Source organism: Coregonus lavaretus (genome assembly GCF_964263955.1).
Source record: "Coregonus lavaretus genome assembly, chromosome: 38".
NCBI classification, from domain to species: Eukaryota; Metazoa; Chordata; class Actinopteri; order Salmoniformes; family Salmonidae; genus Coregonus; species Coregonus lavaretus.
Window position 1 is genome coordinate 1,851,016 of NC_140025.1, and position 16,872 is coordinate 1,867,887.

At 45.1% G+C, this 16,872-nt stretch overlaps 1 protein-coding gene across 1 annotated transcript; it reads left to right on the forward strand.

The window, feature by feature from the left end:
* Positions 1-234: 234 nt before the first annotated feature.
* Positions 235-10,081, forward strand: LOC311112477 (rho GTPase-activating protein 6-like). The gene is made up of 11 exons (XM_084155613.1): positions 235-508; positions 668-863; positions 1,549-1,604; positions 3,274-3,424; positions 3,844-3,909; positions 3,965-4,113; positions 5,910-6,089; positions 8,489-8,580; positions 8,764-9,017; positions 9,211-9,282; positions 9,370-10,081. Exons 1-11 carry the CDS (start codon positions 254-256, stop codon positions 9,981-9,983), a joined length of 2,085 nt encoding a protein of 694 aa, XP_084011739.1. The 5' UTR covers positions 235-253; the 3' UTR covers positions 9,984-10,081.
* Positions 10,082-16,872: the final 6,791 nt, after the last annotated feature.

A 16,872-nucleotide genomic window follows, 5' to 3' on the forward strand; every position in this document is an offset into this window, starting at 1 on the left:
TCTTGTTCACACACAAACACATTCACACAGGAGGCCACACACATCTTTCATGCACACACGACCAAACACACACTCTCTCTCTCTCTCTCTCTCTCTCTCTCTCTCTCTCTCTCTCTCTCTCTCTCTCTCTCTCTCTCTCTCTCTCTCTCTCTCTCTCTCCCTCTCTCTTTCTCTCTCTGTGATGATAATATGGTATTTACATTCCTCTCTCTCCCTCCCCTCCCCCCCAGAATGCATCCCCCAGGCCTTCGGTATGGCCCTGTCCCAGGTGATCGCCAACGACCGGATCCACAGGCAGCGCCAGGACAGCCTGCGTCAGGACCCTCCTCCCAGGGAGGAGCATAAGGACCCGTCGGACCTGGTGTCGTCCATCCTGCAGTTTGCCACCAAGAGGTCCACCAATAAGGAGCTGTCCAGCAGTAACTCCTCCCTCAGCTCCACCTCGGAGACAGCTAACGAGTCCACGTCACCCAACACGCCCGAGGCCGCCCCGCGGGGACGCAGGAGGGTGAGGGTCTCCCGCCACTCGCCTACCGTACCAACTCCATACACACACTCTATCGCTGTGTGTGTGTGTGTGTTCGTGTGCGTGTGTGTTTGTGTGTGTGTGTCTGTCTGTGACCTCAGGTAGATGTGAGCTTGATAATGCTCTCATTGGGGTCTGCAGGGGGGCATGTCGGTGGACTCCATCACAGATCTGGATGATAACCAATCCCGCCTGTTGGAGGCGCTGCAGCTCTCTCTGCCCGCTGAAGCAACCAGCAAGAAGGAGAAGCACCGGGACAAGAGGCTGAGCCTCAACCCTATCTACAGACAGGTGCCTCGCCTGGTGGACAGCTGCTGCCAGCACCTGGAGAAGTATGGTACGAATGAACACAGCCCATCTCACTGATCACACCTGGGGCCTGTTCAGTAGGGCACGATGTAGTCAAAGGTTTGCAACGGAAAACGAAAACGAGCGCACGTAGCACCTCCCTGTTTCAAAACGTTTTCTTTGTGTTGGACACGGCTCTATTCCTGTGGTCAAAATCCTTCTCTTTGTCAGGGATCACTCACCCGATCTAACCCTTCAGGGTGCAGTCTGTTGGACTTTCCAGGCTCACATCTTTAGCCCGCCCTGCACTGCCCAACCAATATAGTAGCGTCTGCCCTCTCATTCCTGACACTCAGTGAACCGATTTTGTAATCCTTCTCAACGTCGACCCCTGGGTTTACTCCCCCACTCTCCCGCTGTCTTTAAATCCTCACTTGCTGGACTGAGCGTTAGGTGCTAAAGTCCTCTTAGGCGTGAATGAGCCACAGTAGCATTGGTTTAGGTTTGAGGGTTTAGTGTTTAGGGGTCATGGGAGAAGAGCTTGATGTCTGGAGGGTAAAGTTTTACTTCAGTCTGTGACTATGATGTCTGATGTAAAAAGGGCTTTATAAATACATTTGATTGATTGATTGTGTTGAAAGGAGGGTTATGGTGGCTACATCTTCATGTCTCTTCCATCTGTGATTATTCGGCTTGAGTCTCTTTGACCAGTCCTCCACTGTTTCTTCCTACAGGTCTTCAGACGGTGGGGATATTCCGAGTGGGGAGCTCCAAGAAGAGAGTGAGGCAGGTGAGAATCTAGGAGAGCCACTTTTTGATAGTTCTTACACATTGCTGCACAAAGCTGTTGTTTCAGCTCACCATGAATGGTCAGCGACACCTTATAACTTAATGAATCTTATTAATAGGTGATCTTGTATGGTTAACTTAGTTGAAGCGTCGATTGTGAATTACACATTTTATTCATTGACTGTTCTATATGATTTTGTAAAGGCTTTTTTTTTTTTACAGGGGCCCATGCTAATTACATTATATTTCTGCATACTGCGATATAGATATATGCTATTGATATTCATGTATATAAATAGAAGTTATTAAAATTCAGATATATTGACAGAAGATATTTATATTCATGCATTGGTTTTGATATTCCCTCTGCTTCGGAGAATACACACCCACTTAGCATTAATTCAGTGCATGTTATTAAAGCAAGCAGAGCGAATGAACTTGGCCCCGGCTGAAGAGCCAGGCTCCTCTGTAGTCGTGGCCCTGCTCTACAAAGGGACGCAGTCGAGCCTTAATGCCATATTTGTAATTCAAGCAGGGCTTTTAGCATTAATCTCCATCCCAGGGCCTCTATTCATAAAGCTGATATAGGATCAGTTTTGCCTTTTATATCATAATGAATCAGATTACATGGACAGGCATGTTCTGCCTATATCATCCTAGTGTGATTATACTCTCTCTAGGTAAGCCCTCTTTCTAGTATTTTTTTGCTCTGCATTTTTTTTTTTTTATCCTTTTTTATGTTAGTTGAACATTTGCTTTTGGTTATTGTGACAGAAAACTCAATCCGGTTTAATGTTGCTTTTGGACAATGTCTCTGTTTTAAGGAGGTTCTAGTGTTTTCTGAGTTGTGTTCTCTGAGTTTGGACTTCTCGCCTTGTCTGTTTGCGTAGCTCATACGCAACGCTCACAATGGCAGATCCTAATCTTTCATTCAAGTCAGCAAAAACAAGCACTGCTGCCAGCTAGTCTCAGTCTCAGTCTTAAATGGTGTTGTTTCCATTCTGTGACAGGGAGTTTATTTTTATTTTCAATATCTCACTGTTTGAGGGAATACAATGCTATCAGCGTGTTGAATCAAAATGTCACCATGTGAGAAAGTTACATGACTTCTCACTGTAATCCCCCGTTTGCTGACTTGGAAAATAACTGACTATATCATCAACATCACTTAGAGATGGTATTTTCAAAGTTACTTAAATCTCAGCCATCTCTCACTTAAGGAAGTAGGCTACTTCCTGCCAACTTTTAGATCTGTAACCAAGCTTTTATCTAAAACACAAGCTATACTCAAACTTCACTATAATGCTTAATCAAATATAATACTTGGTTATAATGCTTATCTTACTGGACAAAGTGGACCCATTTTAATCCTGAGTAATGCTAGGGGTCAGATTGTGGAGTAAGCAGGTTGATATGGGAACAGATCCGGTTGGACCAGGACTACCTGTGAGAATGTTTTTACCACCAAGGTCACACCAGTGCGTGTGTGTGCGTATCTGTGTATCTGTGTGTCCCCGTAATGTGTGCGGAATGTGTTTACATGTGATGTGAATATGTGCCTGTGTGACTGAGTGTTTCTGTGAGTTCCCTTTCTAACTGTAGTCGCTATAAGCAGTAAAGTATGTGGAATATACAGTATATCTCATGTTCTGTTTTTCTCTGTCTCTTAGCTGAGGGAGGAGTTTGACCGGGGAGTGGACGTCCAGTTAGATGAGGAGCACAGTGTCCATGACGTGGCCGCGCTGCTCAAAGAGTTCCTCAGAGACATGCCTGACCCTCTCCTCACCAAGGAGCTTTACACTGCCTTCATAAACACCATGTGTGAGGAAACATCAACTTCACTACTTATGAATACTACCCTCTGTGTGCAGTAGTAGACTCACTCTGTGCCCTCGGCCCAATCACCTTGGTTGGCCTCTTTTAGTAGGACACACCCTCAGTTTGCACTAAACCCACACTTAAGAGTGTATACTTTGGTCAATGACACACAGACATGCTGAATGCACTGTGAATGTTAGGCTTTAGCCTACCAGAGTGCAGACATTGTGTCAAATGTTGTGTATGTGAATGTCAATGTCTACATGTATGTCTATGTACATGTATATTTGGTATGTGTATGTTGTGTGTATGTATGTGAGAGGGTGACATCTTTCTAATGCTTTAGACTGAATCCTCACTCTTAACCTCTAACCTCTAACCCCTGACATCTAACCCCTGACCCCTGTCCTTCCCCTCTGTAGTGCTGGACTGTGAGGAGCAGCAGAGTGCCACCCAGTTCCTGGTCTACCTGCTGCCAGCCTGTAACAGCGACACCCTGACCTCTAACCTCTAACCTCTGACCCCTGTCCTTCCCCTCTGTAGTGCTGGACTGTGAGGAGCAGCAGAGTGCCACCCAGCTCCTGGTCTACCTGCTGCCAGCCTGTAACAGTGACACCCTGCATCGCCTCCTGCAGTTCCTCTCCACCGTGGCCAACCATGCCCACAACAGCCAGGACAAAGATGGACAGGAGGTGAGGCGAAGACCCCCTCCGTTACCCCTACTATTCCCCCTGATTCCCAAAACAACCACAAGCCCCTACCACCTAAACCTCCCTAGAAACTTGGATAGGTGTGTAACTGGCATCAAGCTACCCTTTCAACAGTATAGCTTCCTCCCTCACTAACTCGCACTGAGACTAGATCTCGCGATCTCGGGTTCTCTGTCTTGCAAACACACGTGACCGTCCTCCTGAAACACCTTAGCCAGCTGGGCCACGGAAAAGCTAGCAATTCAATGTTAGCATAGGTGGAGGTATTTCAACCTGAGTAAGTCCCACTTAGCACCGTCGTCATGGTTCATTAGTTCCTTAATTAGATCATTAATTCACCAAAGGGAGGAGATGTAGAGTATATGGTGTTAATAAGGGCTGGTAAACAGATTATTAGCACTTGATTTGTCTTGAGTTAACAGCTGATTATGATGATATTAGGCAGCTCGCCAGGATACAGGATTTGCTTTGTCCTGTTTTGACCTGTCTAATAATATTTTTCAGCTTTTCCTAATGCCGTTTTAATATGAAACATATCTATTTATGCCAACAACCGTTAACACATTTGGAACAATTCTCTCTTTTGTGGGATTAAAGATAGGAGACCTTGTTTGTGACCTGATGTTTCTCTTTGATCCTGAGTGATGGAATTTATGTGGTCAGGCCCTTTTTAGAGGTGGCAGATTAACTGAGACATAATATCTTTCCTTTAGCTCATAGGTCAGGTAGAAACCCACAGCATCTATCTGGGTTTGGTACCATCTTTACCAGTGATCTGGTCCATCTGGGTTCCGACACTCCGGTTCCGTGACTCTGGTTCCGCTGGGGCTTGGTGTTCTCCTGTGTTCTGTCTATCCCACCACACCACTACGCTACATTGGTCTCAATGTTCTTTCCCAAGCGCCCTCCCGCCTCCTCTCCTCCTCTCCTCCTCTCCTCCTTTTCCTCCTTCGTTCCCTATCTGCCATCTGAAGTAGGAAGTGGGCTAATTTCAAGCTCGCGGCTCTGGCGGGGGGGGGGGGGGGGGGGTGGGGGCGGGGGGTGGTTTGGCGGATCAACACGTTTAATCGCGCTCGTGTTCCTAGCACTCTGTGCGGATTGAGGGGGTGAGGGAGGAGGGTGGTGGGAGGGAAGGAAGAGGGCGGGGGGGAGAAGGGAGAGGAACAAGCTCTCAGGAACGCGCAACCAAAACACTGTGATGTCATTGTGTCCCTCTGACGCACAGTAGCTGATTGGTCTCTTGATGTGGTCGAGGGGACAAGGCTATTTCGGAGGGTTGGAGACAGAGGGCTGCTGCTCTGTGACAACGTGGTGAAGTCTCAGTTTAGCCATTGTTGTGTGTTCTTCATAGCTAGTTATTTTCCTGAAGCACTCAGTAAAAATAAAAGGAAACTCAATATAGTATTCTGTGAGGTCAATATAGTAGTTTATGAGGTCAATATAGTATTCTATGAGGTCAATATAGTATTCTATGAGATCAATGTAGTATTCTACATTTGTTTCAGGAAGTATAATGCAAAAGGAATAGTTTTCCATAGTGTGTCTCTTTGTGTTAATGACAATCAATTGCACTTGTTTGCCTAGTCTAGTGTGGCTTGACTAAGGATGTGATGTTTGACACAACCGCAACCACAACCACACATAACCCATGCTATTCATGAATCACATACAGGACACACTAAAACTGTATGCACTCACTGTGCTGTCAGTGGCTTTAGATAAAACCATCTGCTAAGCAGCTGCCACTATTTTTATTCCTATGTCCTCATCTCCTCCAGGTGACGGGGAACAAGATGACCTCTCTGAACCTGGCCACCATATTTGGTCCCAACCTGCTCCACAAGCAGAAGAGTTCAGACAAGGAGTTCAGCGTGCAGAGTTCGGCCCGCGCCGAGGAGAGCACCGCTGTTATCGCTGTCCTCCAGAGGATGATCGCAACCTTCCACTCCCTCTTCATGGTGCGTGGGGTTCTGTGTGTGTGCGTGGCTGCGCATGTATGTGTGTGTTTGTTTGATAGATGTAATACTTTGAACAGCGATACAGAGATACTATGTATGTGTGTATTTATATCCTACCCACTTTCCCATCTCCTGTTTAGTCTCTTTATAATACAACCTTGCATGGATATTGTAATTGCAAAGGCAGGTACTGTGTAATTACAGTAATGTATTCGTACTAGCCAGTTCATTGTGAGTTCATTGTATACACTGTACACAGGTGAGGTGACATAGTTGTAGATAAGTTGTAACAACTACATAACCTACATTGTGTAAACTCAATCTGTTTATGTAGTTGCCATGTCAAATACATGGGTTTAGCACTGACACATTTGATGAACTCTCCATGTCTCGGGTCCGTATACATCCATTCCATTTCCATTTCCATTACCTCTGCCTCTCTTTCTCTCTATCACACATTCCTCCCCCCTCTCTCTCTCTCTCTCTCTCTCTCTCTCTCTCTCTCTCTCTTCTCTCTCTCTCTCTCCCTCTCTCTCTCTCCTCCCTCCCTCTCTCTCCTCCCTCTCTCTCTCCTCCCTCCCTCTCTCCTCCCTCCCTCTCTCTCTCTCTCTCCTCCCTCTCTCTCTCTCTCTCCTCCCTCTCTCTCTCTCTCTCTCTCTCTCTCCTCTCTCTCTCTCTCTCTCTCTCTCTCTCTCTCTCTCTCTCTCTCTCTCTCTCTCTCTCCTCTCTCCTCTCTCCCAACTCCCTCTCTCTCCTCTCTCCCCCTCCCTCCCTCTCTCTCTCTCTCTCTCTCTCTCTCTCTCTCCTCCCTCCCTCTCTCCTCTCTCCCTCCCTCTCTCTCTCCTCCCTCCCTCTCTCCTCCCTCCCTCTCGCCTCCCTCTCTCGTCCCGGGTTGGCAGTGCCACTCTGTAACACATATCTGCATCCCAAATGGCACCCTATCCGCAGCCTGTGTTTAAGTTAGAGAATCCCCAGGCTTTACCAGACAATGGCTGTGTCTTATAGAATGAAAACAGAGCTCTGTGGGCCTTTGTTAGTGCTGTTAGAGCTGATCCTGGACCTGATTAAAGGCCTTAAGGCCCAGTCCCGGACCACTACAGAGCACAGTCTTTTGAGACGCTGCCAGAGGGACTTATGGGCCAATCCCTTGCACTGATTGTTCCACCACCACCACCATTTCCCTGAACAGAAGTCGTATTCGTTGACACTTTGCAGAGGTTGTTTTTCCCTCTGCTCAGATCATGGAATTCTTGGTAGTGGAGGGACGCTGGAAAGAGGTCTTGTTAGGTCCTGAAATTATATACCTCGTGTTTTCGACTGGGCAGGGTTGTTGCTGAAGGTCCTGACGTAAACCAAAAAAGATGTTTGTAGCTCTTTAGTTGAATGTGTTTGGCCTGTCGTGCTTCATTGCCAAATCACTTGTTTTATGACCCATGTATTTGATTGCCCAATGCCCAGACACTATACGTCAGGGAGGGGCATCTTTGATGTGGGCAACAAAAAATCGGAACTCATCATGACGGGCCGCAATGGCTCGTGGGTCTGCGTACATTTTAGTTTTAAAGTTCATTTCCTGCAATTCTGCACATTTTGCCCGTAGCGGAGAGAAAATGTTGCTGTTTTAAAGCAAGTTTGCTTCAATTTGACACATTTTGCCATGGGGCCGAGAGAAGATTTAGCAATTTTCTAACTCATTTCATGCAATTCTACTCATTTTATGCAATTCTACTCATTTTGCCATGGGATGGAGGCAAATGTTTGCAGTTTTTAACATGATAACTGATGATCAATGGACCCCACCCTGGTCGGTAATTCGACCATAAGTTTAGATAGCTGGCTGCTAGACTAATTTACCAATCCCCCTCCAAAAAGTGCTGACATGGGCTAATTGAGTGACTGCTGATGCACAACCAAATTTCGAAATTGCACCTTGTGTATTCTATGATTCTAACTCTCAACAGTAAGTAGAGACCCCGATAAAGCCCCCCACCCCCCCAAAAAAGGTAGTTTTGTTTGTTTGTTTTTTGGTGTGAAATTTGTCCACGGGCCTACAAAAGGGCCAGTTGCCCGTCGCTGGTATACATGGATCCATAGACTGGTATTTAATAGTATTCCATGTTATAATATGTGTTCATGTATTGATTGGCTTGTGATCACCAAACGTGAAGATGGAGAAAGTTAGACTCATGTTCACCATGAAGTTGTCTTGGTCAATAGCACCCCCTAGTGCTCATCATATGCCATTACATACATAAACTGACAAATTGTTTTGTACTTGTTTGGTCATTTACATTTACATTTTAGTCATTTAGCAGACACTCTTATCCAGAGCGACTTACATTTAGTGAGTGCATACATTTTTCATACTCATGGTCATGTCTGTTATTGTCTGTGTGTAGGTGCCCCCAGACCTGCAGAATGAGGTCCTGATGAGTTTACTGGAGACTGATCCTGATGTGGTAGACTATCTGCTCAGGAGAAAGGCATCACAGTGAGTACATTGGCTCCATGGCACATATCACAGTCACACATTTTGAATACTCATCGAAAGCAGTTGCTTAGCCTTGTGTTCAAGTCTGTGGAGAGAAAGTGAAGAAGCCATTATCTATGGCAATATCTTCTCATTCTCTTCACCCATCCTTTTCTCTCCCTTGTCTCATCCCTCCCTCCACAGGAGTCCAGACTTGTTGCGATCGGAAGATCCTTTCTCCCTGAGCGAGAGGCGCTCCTCCAGTGACTCTAACAAGGTCTCCAGTGGAGAGGTGTCCCCCTATGACAACAACTCCCCCATCCTGTCTGAGCGCCTGGGGGAAGGGACCAGTCCAGGGTCAGAGAGGCTCTTCCGTGTCCCAGAACAGTACACCCTGGTGGGGCCGGTGGCAGGACGGACGCGGGACCCCCATGGGTCCAATCCCTGGGTCTCAAAAGGTGAGAGGACTACTGTCCAGTCGTACTTAGCTGTGGTTGATATAATCGTGGTGGTGCTGGTGGTGATTATGATAATGATGATGATGGTGGAGGTGATGATGTGGATGAAGATGATGATAATAATCTTGATAATGATGATGATGATTATGATGGTCCCTAAACATGGTCATCTTCATTATGTCCTATACATCAGAGGAGCATGCTAATATCTGGGGAGCCTGGCATTCCACTCTGAAACCAGGGCTGAAGGATCAGCCTTATGCAGGTAAGCTGTTGAAATGTAACAATCAATTTTTTTTACTTTTACTTATCTTAGTTTTCTTACTTTTCCCATTGACATCTGTATCTCCAGGTTCCCATAGCAACATGTCAGAGGGCAGCTCACGCAGCTCCCAGGAAGGACTTGACGGTCTCCAAGGCGACGCCAGGCAGGTGGTACGACAGACACAGACTTCGCTGGGTGTGGCCGAGTACAGGCCCCACCCCCCTGTGACACGGGTCTGCAGCAGCCCTCACGGCGAGGCGGGACGGCCGCGCCTCCAGCTGAGCCTCAACCCCGTGACCCCACCCCATCTGCACCCCGATGGCCAATCAGCAGCTAGCAGCGCAGAGGACCTCCCACACCTCCCCCATGACATTGGACACCAGTATAGCTCCAGCCCTAACTCCACCAACTCGGGTCCTGCCCTCTCAGGGCGTCCTCCCCCTCCCCCGTACGGTGGCTCGTCCTCCAGGCTCTCCCCTGCTGCCTCTAAACCAGCCCAGCCTGCCTCCCCCGCAGCACCTCCTCACCAGCACCCCCTGCAGGGTGGGAGGCCACCAGTGCCACAGAACTCGGTTTCCCCCACCACGGACGGCATGGTACCCATGAGCCCAGAGTGGCAGGACTGGCAGAGGGACAGGTGGCAGATCTGGCAACTCCTGTCCTCCGAAAACGCAGACACACTCCCAGAGACACTGGTGTAAGCTGGACCATAGGACCATGGAGTAGTGTTAGCCGTCCCTCCCCTCTGTCCTCCCTTTCGTCCCTCCCCCCAAACATGGACGCCATGGCGTTGTTTACATGTGCAGCTGCTGCCTATACTACGGACTTGGTACGGAGTCACTAGTGTTTCCTGTGTGCTATGTATTGATCCGCGATGGATCCGCGATTGATGTTGTTATTAAATACTCTCTCTGAGCTGTTTCAGAAAGGATGAAAATGAACTGTCAGCAAGACATACCTCAAACGTCAAGTTCATCAGTTTGATTCACAGTTATTATTGCATTTCCACATTTCGATAAGGCCCCAGTTTAAATTTAGCTGAATGTAATATGTAGAGGTAACTTTTAAAGACAGGAAGGCTTAAAGTTTATGACAACAATTGATAAGCTACAGTCAATTTACATGAAGTCATCACATATATTAGTGATCGCTGCTAATATTCAGAATGTATTTACTTGCTGACAATATATCCCGGTATGTTCCGTACAAGTTTGTATGAACAGAGTTTTATTCAATGTCAGTCACCAAGTAACAGAGCCCATAGTGCAGTTTTTGCAACAGTTCGTATATAAGCATTATAATGTATTTTATGTCGACCTAGCTAACATTTTTTTTTACAGGCTGTCGAAATGTTTGTGTTGTGTGGTTTTAACACGGTTTAAAAAGATAACGTCTGTCAAAGCTTTACTGTACCAAGTTGGGTTATAAAGGAAAGCTATTCTTGCCATCAGTACTGTGCTGTGCCATGTGCCAAAGTTCTTTCATTCCTTTACTCTCTCTATTCATCAAATGTTTTTTGGGCATCTATAAAGTCTCATCTGCTTTGCCTCATTCCATAGTTAACATTGTGCTGTTATCTATTGGATTTCACTTCACCATGGTTGCTACATTTACATTTACATCATTTAGCAGACGCTCTTATCCAGAGCGACTTACACAGCATGGCTTATCATACAAGCTCATATCAACATCATTCATTCCAATGATCTCCCTCATTCCATTAGGTGGTTGATGTCAAGGTTATGGCTGCAATATTTTTAGAAGCAGATTAAAAAGACAGGTTCATTGCTGGCCTGATAGGTTCATTGCTTTCCCTCTCACTGATTGATATGGGATTTTACTAGACATTTGCACTTACTCTACTGGACTCTCATAATTGCCAAAGCTTTTTTGATTCCTCCTTTTCGACAACAAAACAAACACGTCTCCTTGCTTTTGTCATTACATGCACTGTCTGCCTGTATAGCTTACCTGATGCTTTTTGCTCCCTATATACAATAATAGTTCACAATCATTTCCCAGTTTTGTGGATATTTGCTGGCAAATATTGCACACTTACTAAATGGTAGTTTGGGTGGTTATGTTTGTTTCAATCCATCTGTATGTCACAGGAATTTGAAGTGTGACAGACATTTGAATTATTTACAAGGGTTCACACATTTCTAAAATGATAGTACTTGTTGAATACGCGCCCCATCTTTACTTCTATAAACAGCGCTTTCAACAGCTTGTGTTTCTAAGCACTATTCTCAGTGTCTGTGTGTTGGAGTCAAGTATGCCATAGATCAGTGCTCTTTGAAAATTATTTGATACCCCACATTGTTTTATTGTTGTCAATAATTTTTTGTAGCTTGTCATCCAAGATTGTAGTTTTTTTTTTTTACTATTATGTCTGTTCAGTATTGTAATATATGGAAATAACAGTTTTTACTCCCAAAAAATCAACAAACACATGTATATGGCCCGAGTTTTGATCTGATGTCCGCTTTTGTATTGTGCGTCGTCTTAAATATGCCATGGTGGAATTAAACGTGAAATAAGGTGTTTTGTTTACTTGGTTTGTTGGTTAACAGCTTGTGCCTTTATAAACCTTTTACCAGTGGCGATATAACCGATTTCAACAATGCATGAATGTTTAATGGTGTAATAACAGTACAGAACCAAAAGAGGGGACCCTAAATCTTTTTGCTTAGTCGTTTTTGTCCACAGGTCATTCTAAAGATATCTAAATCATCCACACCATCCTTTATTACCCAACGTTCTTAAAGCAATTACGATATATTTGGAAAATTTGACCTTTCACCTTGAAAGAGGAAAAATGAAATAAAAAGAGAGAGGAGGATAGAGCGAAACAGAGAGTGTGGAAAGGATGATGTAAGAGTGAAGCTCAAGACCTCCATGTTAGAAACCTGAGATAAGGTGGTTCCATGCTGGTGGCTTTAATTCCCACTGAGCTCAGGAGAAGTACTAAATCTGCTTACAGCATAGAACAGAGCTGAAAATGAACTTCCAGGAGATTATTACCCACATCTTAATTGGTAATTTCCTGCTAATTGGGTATATAAGTACAGCCAGAGAGATGTGGTCAGAAGACACAAAGATTTTCCACAGACATGTGGTCTACTATTTGATAATTTGATGATTGATTAAACTATTCGGTATGTCATTTTGTGCAATTATTTGCAAACCATTAATTATAAGTATTTTTAACATTTGAAAATGCATAAAATCCCCTAGCTTAAAATAGTTAAAAGGGATGTTAAGCTTTCTGTGGAAAATAGCTTCCATAAAACAAAATAATTGTGATTTGTGGAATTAGACTGTGTATAATGATCTGAAAACGGACTTCCTCAAAGATAGTTGACATTCACTGGTGCAGTGTCCCATGGACTGTTCAGAATCCCCCCCAGTTCAGCATCCAAACCAGCAGTCACAGCATGTGATTAAAGTATTTCTGTTAAAGTCTGTGGTTCACACAATCGGAATTCCAATCACTGTATCTGTAGACCACTGAATTTCTAGACCCTCCTATTTCCGAGCAGGCAGTGGTAGGCCTACCGTCCTGACTCAATATGGGCTCAGTTTCCCCTTAGCATGGTGTAAGCACAGACACAAGCAGAGAAAGAATACAAGACATAATGAATCAATTTACAGGACTATTCCTAGGACCATAGGAATTATTTTCTCAAATTATCATTGAGTACATACTATCTTACGGACATCAACCACTGAAGAGAGGGATGTATTTTTATATTAGTTTCCAGTGGATATCTTAGTCTATGGAAAGCAGTGATCATACTCTACAGGTATGGAGCAGTGTAGCTATTTGCTCTTGTCCATCTGACATGAACCATGTATTGTAATAGATTGTCAGTGTTGCAGAACGAGCAGATGCAGTTGAGGCACATGATCGCATGCAGGCCACAGTAATTCCCTCTGTCTCTGGTTTCCCTCCTGCAAAGTGGAGCCATGGGGACCAGATGGTTCTGGAGCCGGAACCCAAGGCTGACCTCAATTCCTAGCCCAGTGGAGGAGGAGCGGTTCTGGTTCTGAGAAGGAATACGCCTGTCTGTGGTTCTGTTCTGTCTCTGCGGTCCGACTCCACTCTGCTACCCTGCCCACGCAACTCTGTTTCATGGAAAACACTCCTGGAGGGAGGGCGGGAGAGAGAGGAGAGGAGAGAGAGGAGAGGGAGAGAGAAAGAGAGAGAAGGGGACTGGGAGAGAGAGGAGAGAGATAGAACGAGTGAAAGTACGCCTCTTCAAAGAGATTACCACACACATTCCCGTGCCTTCAGGGAGAAGGTTTGACTTACTCTGTATTCCCTCCTGAGTATTTCTCCTCCTCCAAAAGGCATGTGAACTGTTTAGTATAACAACTAGAAAGGAGTTGTATAACAAAAGCTCTTTTATGGCCCAAAACAGACAAGCCTAGTAAGATCAAAGCTCAAACAATGACTCCAAACAATGGCACACAATGACTTTTCTCCTTAGAAGCTTTCCTGTGTTATCTGAATGCTTGCCCATGCATTGTTTCTGTTTTATTTCAATGTTCTAGTTATTCCACCGTAAAATGAGCCCACCAAAGGATACCGTGTAAAGTTGCTATGCTGCTGAATACTTAAGTGTGATATCAAAAATATTGTGTTGAAGCCTTGCAATACTCACTTTTTTGTAATCTGCCTTAGTAACGCAAGAGCGATGGGGACTGATGCAAGACTATCCCACTGGGCACAGACGTCAATTCAACGTCTATTCCACATTGGTTCAACGTAATTTCATTGAAATGACGTGGAAACTACGTTGATTCAACCAGTGTGTGCCCAGTGGGATGTTCTTACTAGGCCCGGTTCTTTTGTCTTTGTCCTCTTTTGACCCGTAGGACATGTCTGTTTTCTGGATAGGAGCTTTGTTCTAAATAGCCTTTGCATGGACCGTGAAAACAAATATAACAAATACAAAGCAGCTTTCTTTCTGAGCCTAATGACATGCCTCCTAATATTATAAGCCGACTGGCAATGGAATGAAACTTGTTCTCTTTTTCACTGGCCTTTGATTTCTCGCTGCAGGGGGGTAAACAGTTGTTCAGTGTGAGCTGTGGGATGTCAACAAACCGTTGATGTGCTGGAGTGTTTAGTTAGATGTAGCATGTGTCTGTCTCTTTTTCTACACAATGTTTGCATGTGTTATGGTGCCCGATGCACTAATGAATCTCTTATCTTTCAGTTTTTCTCTCCTTCACTTTTCTTTTTCTCACCATCACTGTGTGTGTGTGTGTGTATTTGTGTCTGTGTATGTGCGTGCATGTGTGTGTATGTGTTGCGCAATGAAGGGTGTTTGTGCCCAGGAGGACCTCATTATCAAAAAGGACCAGCAGCTAGCTGTCTGTTTGTAATCAAGATTTCTGCCCCAATCATCCCCCTGTCATTGTTATCATGCGGTGACAAAATGCAAAATATCATGGATCTTCGTGTTCTGTTACTGTTTTTGCCACGGAAACCCACTAACGTTTTCCTCATGAACTAAATAGCCTACATAACGCTGTGTGCCTTGGGCCAGCGTTCTGATTAAACCCTAAGACAGTTGTGAATCAAGAACGCTGGTATACTTAATAAACAATCATCCAGATGTGTTTTACCACTGGCTCATCTGCGTCATGTTTGAGGTTGTGGTGGTTGGGACAGGGAGGGACTCTGATTTGACTGGATGCCCACAGTGCCCAGAGTGGATGGGCACATCATCAGGGGGGCTGGGAGGCAAGGAGGATGGAAGATGTGGAGGAGGAGGAGGAGGAGGAGGAGGAGGAGGAGGAAGGAGGAGGAGGAGGAGGAAGGAAGGGAGGAAGAGGAGGGGTGGAGGAGTAGGAGGAAGAGGAGGAGGGAAAGTACTCCATCCGACCTAACATTGTCAGATTTGTCCACGGGGGTTACGGAGCAAACATGGACCACACATGTTCACACTGATGCTTACATACTGTACAGTACATATGGAAGCACATGCAAACACACACATTCACAAACACATACGAGCAGAAGCATGCACATGCACAAATATGCACGCACACATGCATGCACGCACGCACGCACGCACACACACAAAATGTGTCCATGTTTTTGACAGCATTTTGATGTCACATCAATATATATATGAAAAGAAAAGCCTTAAATGTTCCCATTCAACTACATCAATGGTCATATCCCATGGACAACAAAGGATAATGGGAGAAAAGGGAACAACATACTGCCAAAATAATGGATAAACCAACATGAAGTGTTTTAATAGGCCGTTGGACCACCACAAGCTGCCAGAACAGCTTCAATGCACTTTGGCATACATTCTACATGTGTCTGGAACTTAAGGGATGCAACACCATTCTTCCTCGAGAAATTCCATCATTTGGTGTTTTGTTGATGGTGGTGGAAAACACTGTCTCAGGCGCCGCTCCAGAATCTCCCATAAGTGTTCAATTGGGTTGAGATCCGGTGACTGAGACGGCCATGGCATATGGTTTATATCGTTTTCATGCTCATCAAACCATTCAGTGACCCCCCCTCCCCACACACACACACAGACACCCTGCTTGCCCTTCACACACACCCTCTCCCTTGATGAGTAAGAGGCCAACTCAGCACCGATAGCCCTGAAACAGCTGTGATCACTCCCCATGTGAAAGCACATGTGTTCCATATCCTGCTCTGTCCGATCAAAGCCTGTCAGGGGCCCTTACAGTATGGAACAGGCCTGTGTGAGCATGCTGAAAATAAAAAGGCCCACTCAGGTATGTCCTTCCTGTCTCTCTCACCTCTCTATTGAATGTTCTGGGTGCAATCAACAACATACCATCCTGTGTTGTTCTTGGTTTTTGGCTCAGTGTGTTATATGATCATTTGGCTTTGATTCACACCTATAAACTAATCTAAGGTCACTTTTGCATTTTACCTCGCAATAGTAAGAGTAGGTTGGGGAAACATCTACTGTACCTGGTCATTTGACTCTGATTCAGATCACATTTATAAGCAAAGTGAAGTGATTCGGATTTACCTAAAGAACTGATCCAAGGTCAGATTTATTTTAACAGTCCAATGGTAAGAGTAGGTTGGGGAAACATCTATTGTACCTGGATCATACAGTAGGTCTGACAATATTCTACCTCTGAGAAATAGTATGATAAATGACGTTCTTCTAGGTGGCAAACAAACAAAGCACCCAAACGCTCAACATGCTATATGACAGATGACACAGAACTATGACAGATGACATAGAACTATGACAGATGACATAGAACTATGACAGACATAGATCATATACAGTATGTCATACACGTCATGCACAGTTTCCTTGACAACCTTTCTCAGTCGTTGATCACTCCCTGTCAGCAGCCGTTAAGCGTGACAATAGTGACTTCAGGCCTTGGTCATCATGGTGTTGTCCAGAGCTCAGAGCTAAATGATGGATGTTACCCCGTAACTACTGAAATGAGGAAGTGGAGGTACAATCCTCAAACCTCATTTAGCCTTCCCAATGCATTTACTGTACTGAAACAGAGAGATTGAAGAACTGCTAGATGGTTGGAACTAGCCTAAAGCTGCAA

Excerpts from the sequence above, each read along its gene's own strand:
- LOC311112477 (XM_084155613.1), top strand. The coding sequence starts at position 254 with ATGGCCCTGTCCCAGGTGATCGCCAACGACCGGATCCACAGGCAGCGC. Across the intron at positions 864-1,548 it reads CCAGCACCTGGAGAAGTATG|GTCTTCAGACGGTGGGGATA; the intron begins GTACGAATGAAC and ends TTCTTCCTACAG. Across the intron at positions 9,283-9,369 it reads GAAGGATCAGCCTTATGCAG|GTTCCCATAGCAACATGTCA; the intron begins GTAAGCTGTTGA and ends CTGTATCTCCAG.